Raw genomic sequence first — 10921 nt, 5'->3', positions numbered from 1 at the left:
TACTTGTCTATTGTGAATATCATTACAATGAATATGGGTGTCCAAATATCTCTTATTTTAGATTCTTTTGGATATATACCCAGAAGTGGGACTGCTGTATATGGTAATTCTATTTTTAATTTTTTGAGGAACTGCTAATACTGTTTTCCATAGTGGCCGTAGCATTTGACATTCCCAGCAAAGAGTCCACAGGGATTTCAGGTTCTCCACACACTAGTTCCCCTCTTTCTAACTAGTATTTTATGGAAAGACACTTTGAGACTATATGCTTTTCCTCACAAATTCACCTGCCAGTTTTAGCACCCACAGATGATGACTACCTAAATCAATTATTACTGTGATGAATACCAAAGTGACTTTTTAATTTTGTCATTCTTCCCCCGTCTCATAGTTGGCAATCCATTCTAACAGAGAGCTTTTCCTTTTTCTTCACTGATTTATTCATATCAATACAAACTGGGTAAACAGAATATATAATATACACTCCTAAATTTTGACAGATACCTCTGAAATATTTACGTAGAAAGGTCATGATGTCTGTAGCTTACCGTGAAATGTTTCAGCAAAATAATAGTAAGAACACACACACTCACACAATACGAAGTGCCAAGTTAAATAAGAAAAATGTTAATTATTCAATCTAGGTGAACAATATTTGGGAGATCACTGTACTGTTTTGCAACTATTTTCGTGGATCTAAATTTTTTCAAAATGTAAGGCCTAGGCATAGCAGTTTTAATTGAGACACTGCCAAAACCTTCACAAATATTTGGAAAAAACTTAGTCAGCCTATAGATTGATTTACCAGCATTTGAGTAGATTCAAATTTTATTACCATTGTCTAAAGACATTTAAACTAGCATCTGTGCAACAGTCCTCTGAGGCAGCCTATAGATTTAATTTACCAGCATTTGAGTATATTCAAATTTTATTACCACTGTCTCAAGATATTTAAACTAGCATCTGTGCAATAGTCCTCTGAGGCAGAGCACACCACACAAATCTTACATACTAAGATAAATGTACCATGTTCAACAAGACTGTTTCATGATTAAGTAAACCAAGCTTGACAAAGCGGCCAACTCATGATGAATGATTCCAGTTTTAGGACATACGTGAACTTATTACACAGGGGACATTACAAATAATATTAAAATGTTACAGAGACTTTAAAAAGTTTAGAATTTTCCCCCAAGACTATATATAGACATGGTTCACATAATAGAAACCTGTACATTACAGCACTTGGAGGTTTTAGCAAAGCATACATTATAGACATATTTGCCATACAGTGCAATTTTGTTGTGTAAGACATGAGTAATAGTGCACTTAAATCCAAGAGTCACATTCAAATATATCAAGAATATAATCCAAATACCTGGCTACTGGTGAAATACATATTCTCTTTTATGTAACTAAATTGTGCAAGTACAACATTTTTAGTATAGATGGTGATAGTTCTATAGGATTCTAATCAACAGAACTCAGGGTGTATTTGTGTAGAATAATTCACATCTCCAAAGATATATGCATTTTAAAAGTGAAACAAATGGTAAATGTCTTGTGCAGAAAGACAAAGGCAGTGTTACACAACTTGCTTTTATTACAAATTACCAACACAGTTAGTCTGTATACTCATACATGGTTAAATAAAACGGTTCTAAAAGTCGGTAAGCTCCGGGAATTATTTTTCAGGACAATGTAGTGTCTACAGTGAGCCCCACTATCTTTCACTAAATTAAGCACAAACTAGTTCTACAATGTAGTTCAAAACTGGGACTTTCTTAAAGGGGAATTTAGTTAAGAAGTTCAAACTTTCTAAAACCTTGTCCTAGAGTTTCATAGGGTCGCTTCTCCCAGCCATTGGTTTCAAAGAAGAAGATGCTGTGGGCACTAGATTATAAAGACTGAGTAATGGTAATTTTATTCAAGAAAAAAAATCAGAAAACTGATCCTGTAAGAAAATTAGCATTTTGTGTCATCTGAGAATAAATATTAATGGAGAAATCAGCCTTTAAATGTTTTTTAAGATGGTGAATTACATAAAAATACTATCTGGTAATAAGTTAGCACATCAGCTCTGGAGAGGGGAAAAGATCTAACCCACATTAAAGAATAATAAATAATCTATATTGTCTTGAGGTATAGCATAAACCTGTATCAGATGTACTGAATGAGTTCATCCTCTGGTAAATTACAAAGCTGCCAGAACAGGGGATCAACTATTCTAAAATCTGCCCAATTTTTTTTTGTCCAGGAAATAACTTTCTGAGAGGGGTGCTCACAATACCCTCTTAGTTTTCACATATTAAATCTGGATATGGGTAAATACCAAAATTCTGCCTCAGGTTGGGATCTGGTAATAAGTAATTTGAAAACCTGGTTAAGACTGACAATTAAAATAGCTAATCCCCAAACCAGATTAACTACAAGAGTTACATCTTTTTTTTTTTTTAATCTTTATTATTTTTGAGAAAGAGAGAGACAGAGCATGAGCAGGGAAGGGGCAGAGAGAGTGGAGACACAGAATGTGAAGGAGGCTCCAGGTTCCAAACTGTCAGCACAGAGTCAGACGCGGGGCTCAAACTCATGAACTGTGAGATCATGACCTGAGCTGAAGTCGGACTGAGCCACCCAGGTGCCCCAAGAGTCACATCTTTTGTTACAGATTTTTTAAAATACAGCAAAATATTCCTTCTATTTTTCGCGTCAAGAGACAACTACTGATCAGATCTTTTCCATGGTATTGATTTTTTTTAAACATTTATTTATTTTTGAGAGACAGACAGAGCATGAGCAGGGGAGGGGCAGAGAGAGAGAGGGAGACACAGGATCTGAAGCAGGCTCCAGGCTCTGTGCTGACCACAGAGCCCGACACGGGGCTCGAACTCACGAGCTATGAGATCATGACCTGAGCCAAAGTCGGCTGCTTAACTGACTGAGCCACCCAGGCGCCCCTTGATTTTTTTATTTAACATAAATACTGAGTGAATCAAAGACTAAAATATCACTAAACTTCATCCTTTAAAACAAAAGCAATGACATATTACCTCTGTAAATCATGATTCACAGTTCAAAGAAAAGCTTTTAATAAACCCATATACGATCTGAAATGATCCCAGTCTGTCTTCAAAAATCACTTTGAAATCTTGCTTAAAGGCCTAATTTTTCTTAGAAGTAAAATCTATTTATAGGTTGTTTTAATCCTGCTAAATTTTATAATTTCTGTTTTTGTTCCCACTTAATAAAACCAGAATTAAAAATTCTGATTAATTACTGAAAGTCTTACCACCCAAAAAGTTTCAAAATCTTAATATAATCAACCCACTATGTTCTTCTGATTTCTACAAAAATTGTTAATTTAAAATCTGAGGATCCTTGTATTGCTGATAGATGACTGTAGCAATCTTTTGTATTTTTAAAATATTCTTTGTAGGACCTTTATTCGCATCCCAAAAACATAAGCCAGGCTTTACTATAAATGAATGCATAAGATGTTTAGTATACATAAACTTGATTATATCTCACTTGATTATTACTGGCTCCTGTGGGGCAATTTGTTTTTTAATTCTGCCACCACTCTCTTTATTAAAGATTTTTTTTTTTTTTAATGTTTTTATCTGACAGAGGGTGAGGAACAGAGAGAGGAGAGAGAGAGAGAGAGTGCGAGTGCAAGCAGGGGAGAGGCAGAGAGAGAGGGAGACAGAATCTGAAGCAGGCTCCAGGCTCTGAGCTGTCAGCACAGAGCCTGACGCAGGGCTCAAATTGGTGAATCATGACCAGGTCATGACCTGAGCCAAAGTGGGACACTTAATCTACTGAGCCACACAGGCACCCCTTCATTAAAGTTTTTAAAGCACGTTTATCAAAGATGATTCTCCAAACTCCAAAACTTGTTAAACTTAAGGTTTAGCAAGTATTTTGACATGAGTATATTCACCATATATATTCTTCTCATCCAAGGGATGAGTAACTTCATAGTATTACTAAAACCTCTCTTTATTTTATCTATTTATTTTTTTAAATGTTTTATTTATTTTTAGGAGAGAGAGAGAGAGACAGCGTGAGCAGGGGAGGGTTAAGAGAGAGAGGGAGTCACAGACCGAAACAGGCTCCAGGTTCTGAGCTTGCTGTCAGCACAGAGCCCGACGCGGGGCTCGAACCCACGAACCGCGAGATCATGACCTAAGCGAAAGTCGGACGCTTAACCGACTAAGCCACCCAGGCGCCCACCTCTCTTTAAATTATATTGATAATGTACTTTTGACACGGTTCTTGAGTTTCGGAAAACCCTAACATTTGCATTATTAGATGTTCACTTTGAAAATGGATACCAAAGTTTGTTTTTATGACCTATAAATGGAACTGAGGTTTACAACCCTTCATTATAAATTAACTAAAATGCAAACTTGTCCAAACAGCTTAAGATTGCTGTTTTAGTAAGAAAAACAAAAAGAAATAGAAACACTATGCTATTATTGGACTCTGGCTCACACATAAAACATTCACCAAGAAGACAGGTATAAATAATGGCATACAATTTCTCCATGACCAAGCCTAATAAAAACTCCCACCCACAGAAGCCCTACGGCCAATCAATATCAACAGTGGCAGTCACTTCTAAAGAATCACTTAAAAAAGAAAATTCTCTAAATGTTTTTCCTTATGGGTCTGTTAGCTGAGAAGAAAAAGGCTCCTTCATATCTACTCTTGACACCAAAATAGGAGAAAACAAAAAGGTCAGCTACATGAACAAATGCAGAGAGCAATTTTGAGGGGTGATAAAAAAGCTAGGATGTTTCCTTTTTTAAAATATTAATATAAACATTTGGTACAACACAGAGATACTAACAGCACAATTTCCTTTGCTCCTTGCCTTAGCCTTTCTGTGAGGGCTTCCACGCCTGGAGACTCATCACTATAGCCAAGAAAATAAGTAGAGAATAAATCTGGGCTTGGAGGAGAAGACAGGCAAATATACTAAAAGAGAGTTCTGATACCCATTGTTTTCCAAGCCTTTTGCTACTAGTCTGAAGGGAAGAAAAAAAAAAAAAAAGGAAGCTTGGGCAACTGGAGATAAAAAGTATTTGCTACTTTCTAAGGCTTCTGAATGTGGTCATAGTTGATGCTAGAGTCAATTTTTTAAAATTATCTTTTTAGCTCAATACACAGCTCTAAAGCAGGGTTCAGTTTTGGTGTGCTTTACACTGAAATGGTTATATACAGATGGGGTGAAAATAGTATTAAACATTATTCTTCAGCTATCCTTTTAATAGAAAACTAAAATTCATAATATTTGTTAAAATGAACAGTGTCACAAAACAGAATGTATATAGAAAGCACTGAACCCACAGACTTTTAGAGTAGCAGGCATAAACTAGCATAGCATAAATACAGTCATAACATTAAAACATTTCAATCTGTTTCTGAAGTTTAAAACATAGCTTTGTCATGTTCATAAACTCACCGCCATTTCAATTATATTTGCCCAACAATAATGGACAAATCAGCAGAGTCCAGATAAATGTTCAAAAGGCTCAAGCCAACATGAAAGTTTTAAGCTTAGTTATTAGTGAACTCTCAGAACACTTAAAAATAAAACACAATAAACTGAACACACATACATACATAAACCAGTGCAATAAGAACTTCAGACAAGGGCAGTGCATCTCTGGTTTAAGGAAACCATATTTGTAGCTTAATTATAACAAATTAACATCTACCCTAAACGACAGTTTAATATGATATCCAGCATTTGATATGCACTTTATTATGTATGCTCAAAAACCTGAAAAACCAATTCAACAGTAACTATACCATATCAGTAACAAATTCCTACCTTGTTTCTATATTGCACATAAACTTTAAGGACTACTGTTAAAATTTACTTCTTAATGTAAATATCACAGGATTAAACCTACACTCCTTGTAAAAATAATTTACCTTGAATAAATATTCAGATTTTCCTTTCTTGGTAAACCAGAATGAGAATGAATTCAGCTTTCTTAATCCAAAGCTATTTTCAAGAGAAGGGCAAAGGTACTGGAAACGGCATGTTAATCACAAAATTTGTGGTTTTTCAACCATTTCAGTTTTGAAAAATATTTCTACATTTGGAGTGTTTAAAAGTCTAATCTTTTAAAAAATGAACAAATATTTCCTAAAGAGATTAATCATATCCTTGACTGGTCTGGAGCACTGTCTGGAAAGTAGACACAGGAAGAATTTTATGATTAAATGGCATATAACACAAATGGCATTAAATAGGTCACCTGTTTCACATAAAATAAATGACTAGCACCTCCTTTCTGCTCCCAAAGTAAAGAAGCCTAACAGGCCACGTGAAACATGAGTAATTACAGTATGTTTCATTCATAAAGTATTGAGAAATCCACTACATTAGAGGGTTCTCACATCTAAAGCCTTAAGTTCAAGGCTACTGTGTAAAAGTGAACTGAAGGGCCGAAGGAAAGAGAGGTGGATACAGGTCCAGGAAGGTCCTTTCATTGGCTGTGGGGAGATCTTTCATGGACTCTCCTGCATCTCATCCTCAGTTTCCAGTTCTGCCAACTGCCTCCTAAGGATATTTACTTTTGCTTGTAATTCCTTGTTATATTCAATGATGTTAACCATTTCTTCATATGCTTCATCCAAATACTTGGAGGATCTGTTCCAACGTAGGAAAATACCTGTTGAATTCAGGAAAGGAACACAGAAGGGAAAAAGATACATACAGTGAGTTAACACTGACATTATTCCATGCATTATACATTCTTTTCTCTTTCCTTTTCTTCTTCTTCTTTTTTTTTTTTTTACAGTTCACATCTGTTTTATTATACTTTGAAATAAGCAGGAATATTAAAGTACTGAGAGAGTGTAATTAAACACGCTATTTAAAATGTCACTATTTCTATGTACATAATCATTCATTCTTCAACCACCCCACCCATAAAATTATAAAGTGGATTACAATATTATTTTCTGATATATTTAGGGAAAAAACCTGATAATTTACAATGCCATAAACTTCCCAGTTTTACAACATAAAATTTTTTGTTAAATTATAGAACTTTACTCAGACCTGTAGGACCTCATCCATGTCTAAAATCACTTTCACTGGAAAAATGACAGTTATACTAACAGCAGAATTATACACACTGTTATTTAAAAACCTAAACTTCATAACAAATAAAAGCTCAGGATCAGATGGCTTAACAGGTGGGTGGATTCTACCAAACATTTAAAGAAGTGTTAATACTTATTTTTCTCAAACCATTCTAAAAAATTGAAGAGGAAGGAATGCTTCCAAACTCATTCTATGAGGACAGCATTACCCTTGATTCCAAATTCAAACAAACACAATACAAAAAAAGAAAATTATAGATCAATAACCCTGATGAACATAGATGCAAAAATCCTGAATGAAATTTTTGCAAACTGAGTTCAACAATACACTAAAAGCATCCTATGCCACAATCAAGTGGGATTTATTCCAGGGACACTAGGGTAGTACAATATCCACAAATCAATCAACACAATGTGGCACATTAACAAAAAGAATAAAAATAATGATCATCTCAACAGATGCAGACAAAGCATTTTATTAAATTCAACATCTACTTACGAAAACTCACAACAAAACAGATATAGAGGCCAAAAATGACAAATCAACAGGCAACATCATATAAAACAGGGAAACACTGAAAGCAAAGCTTTTCCTCTAGATCACAGACAAGGAGGCCTAGTCTTACCACTTCAACACAATATTGGAGATCCTAGCCAGAGAAATCAGACAAGAAAAAGAAAGAAAAGGCTTCCAGTAGGAAAAGAAGTAGTAAAACTGTCACTATTTGCAGATGACATGATACTATATACAAAACCCTAAAGACTCCACCAAAAAACTATTAAAACTAATAAATTCAGTAAAGTTAAAGGATATAAAGTGAATACACATAAATCTGTATTTTTATATACTAAGAATGAACTACCAGAAATTAAGAAAACAATTCTATTTATAGATGCATTTAAAAAAACAACCTAGGGATAGGAGGAAGGCCTTTCATTGAGGAGGTAAAGGACCTGTACTCTGAAAACTCAAAGAAATTGATGAAATAAAATGAAGAAAACACAAATAAATAGAAAAGATATAAGATATACCATGTTCATGGATTGAAGAATACTGTTAAAATGTCCATCCTACCCAATGCAATCTACAGATTCAATATAATCTCTATCAAAAGACATTTTTCACAGAAATGAAACAATCATAAAATTTTATAGAACCACAAAAGACTCCAAATAGCCAAAGCAATCTTGAGAAAAGAACAAAGCTGGAGGTATCACCCTCCCTGATTTCAACTTATACTATACAAAGCTATGGTAATCAGAACAGTATGCTAACAATGCAAAAATGGATACACAGATCTATGTAGATCAGAATAGAGTCCAGAAATAAACTCACACTAGATGGTCAATTAATCTTCAACAAAGAGGGCAAGAATATACAATGGGGAAAAGGCAGTCTCTTCCATAAATGATGCTGGGAAAACTGGACAATACATTCAAAACAACTGGACCACTTTCTTACAACATATACAAAAATAAACTTAAAATAGATTAAAGATTTAAATGTAAGAAAAGAAACCATAAAACTGGAAGAAAGCACAGGCAGTATGCTCTTTGACATCAGTTTCAGCAATGATTTTTTGGGCATGTCTCCTCAGGCAAAGGCTAACAAAGCAAAAATGAACAAAGAGGACTATATTAGACTAAAAAGCTTTTGCACAATGAAGGGAAACATCAACAAAATGCAAACTACTGAATGGGAGAAGATATTTGCAAATGATATAACTGATAAGGGGTTAACATCCAAAAAATATAGTGGAATCACATAATTCAGTATCGGAAAAAAGCAATCCAATTAAAAAACTGGCAGACAACTTGAATAGACATTTCTCCAAAGAAGACATACAGATGGGCCAAGAGACAGATTAGAAAATGCTCAACATCACTAATTATCAGGGTGAAATGCAAATCAGAACCACAATCAGATATCAGCTCACACTTGTCAGCATGGCTATTATCAAAAAGACAAGAAATAACAACTGTTGGCAAGGATGCAAACAAAAAAGGAACCCTTGTGCACTGTAAATAAAAATGCAAAATTGTGTAGCCATTAAGGAAAACAGTATGGAGGTTCCTCCAAAAACTAAAAACAGAACTACCATATGATCTAGCATTTCTACCTCTGGTTATTTACCCAAAGAAAATGCACACATAAATTCTAACAGATATACGCACCATTTATGGTCACTGAAGCATTATTTACAATAGCCAAGATATGGAAGCAACCTAAGTGTCCATTGATAGTGAACAGATAGAGAAGATGTGGTATATATACACAATGGAATACTACCCAGCCATAAAAAGGATGACCTCTTGCTATTTGCAACAACATAGATGGACCTGGGGGGTATTACGCCAGGTGAAATAAGTCAAGTGGAGAATGATAAAAACCATAGCATTTACTTATATGTGGAATCTAAAAAAAAACAGAAACAAAACATTTGTAACAAAACAGAAACAGACTCACAGATACTGAGAACAATCTGATGGTTGCCAAAGGGGTGGGAGGTGGACAGTAGGTGATGGACAAAATGGGGGAAGGGGATTTTTTCAAATTTACTTTTTTAATTTACATCCAAGTGAGTTAGCATGTAGTGCAACAATGATTTCAGGAGTAGATTCCTTAATGCCCCTTACCTATTTAGCCCATCCCCCCTCCCACAACCGTTCCAGCAATGCTCTGTTTGTTCTCCATATTTAAGAGTCTCTTATGTTTTGTCCCCCTCCCTGTTTTTATATTATTTTTGCTTCCCTTCCCTTATGTTCATCTATTTTGTGTCTTAAAGTCCTCATATGAGTGTAGTCATATGATATTTGTCTTTCTCTGCCTAATTTCGCTTAGCATAATACTCTAGTTCCATCCACGTAGTTGCAAATGGTAGGATTTCATTCTTTTTGATTGCTGAGTTGCTGAGTAATACTCCATTGTGTACACCACACCTTCTTTATCCATTCATCCATCAATGGACATTTGGGCTCTTTCCATACTTTGGCTATTATTGATAATGCTGCTATAAACATTGGGGTACATGTCCCCCTTCGAAACAGCCCACCTGCATCCCTTGGATAAATACCTAGTAGTGCAATTGCTAGGTTGTATGGTAGTTCTATTTTTAATTTTTTTGAGGAACCTCCATACTGTTTTCCACAGTGGCTGCACCAGTTTGCATTCCCACCAGCAGTGCAAAAGAGATCCTCTTTCTCTGCATCCTCACCAACATCCATTGTTGCCCAAGTTGTTAATGTTGGCCATTCTGACAGGTGTGAGGTGGTCTCTCATTGTGGTTTTGACTTGTATTTCCCTGATGATGAGTGATACTGAGCATTTTTTTAATGTGTTGGGTGCCCATCTAGATGTCTTCTTTGGAGAAGTGTCTATTCAATGTCTTTTGCCCATTTCTTCACTGGATTATTTGTTTTATAGGTGTTGAATTTGTTAAGTTCTTTATAGATTTTGGATACTAACTATCTGATATGTCATTTGCAAATATCTTCTCACATCCTGTTGGTTGCCTTTTAGTTTTGCTGATTGTTTCCTTTGTTGTGAGAAGCTTTTTATTTTGATGAGGTTCCAATAATTCATTTTTGCTTTTGTTTCCCTTGCCTCCGGAGATGTGTTAAGAAGTTGCTGTGGCCAAGGTCAAAGAGGTCTTTGTCTGTTTTTTCCTCGAGGATTTTGATGGCTTCTTGTCTTATATTTAGGTCTTTCATCCATTTTGGGTTTATTTTTTATGTATGGTGTAAGAAAGTGGTCCAAGTTCACTTCTCTGCATGTCGCTGTCCAGTTTTCCCAGCA

General features: G+C 35.2%; 1 protein-coding gene across 1 annotated transcript in view; it reads right to left on the bottom strand.

The window, feature by feature from the left end:
- Positions 1-5043: 5043 nt before the first annotated feature.
- The window catches only part of MTMR9 (myotubularin related protein 9), a 62647-nt gene continuing 56769 nt past the window's right edge, over positions 5044-10921 (bottom strand). Inside the window, exon 10 of the mRNA XM_039222644.1 lies at positions 5044-6689. Coding sequence (XP_039078575.1) covers positions 6526-6689 — 164 coding nt within the window. The 3' untranslated portion in view covers positions 5044-6525. The remainder of the gene's footprint in view (positions 6690-10921) is intronic.

This window comes from Hyaena hyaena, unplaced genomic scaffold (genome assembly GCF_003009895.1).
Source record: "Hyaena hyaena isolate Hyena2069 unplaced genomic scaffold, ASM300989v1 scaffold_1169, whole genome shotgun sequence".
Classification (NCBI taxonomy): domain Eukaryota; kingdom Metazoa; phylum Chordata; class Mammalia; order Carnivora; family Hyaenidae; genus Hyaena; species Hyaena hyaena.
Note: the sequence above shows the minus strand (reverse complement) of the source record. Positions and strands in the feature narration are given on the sequence as shown.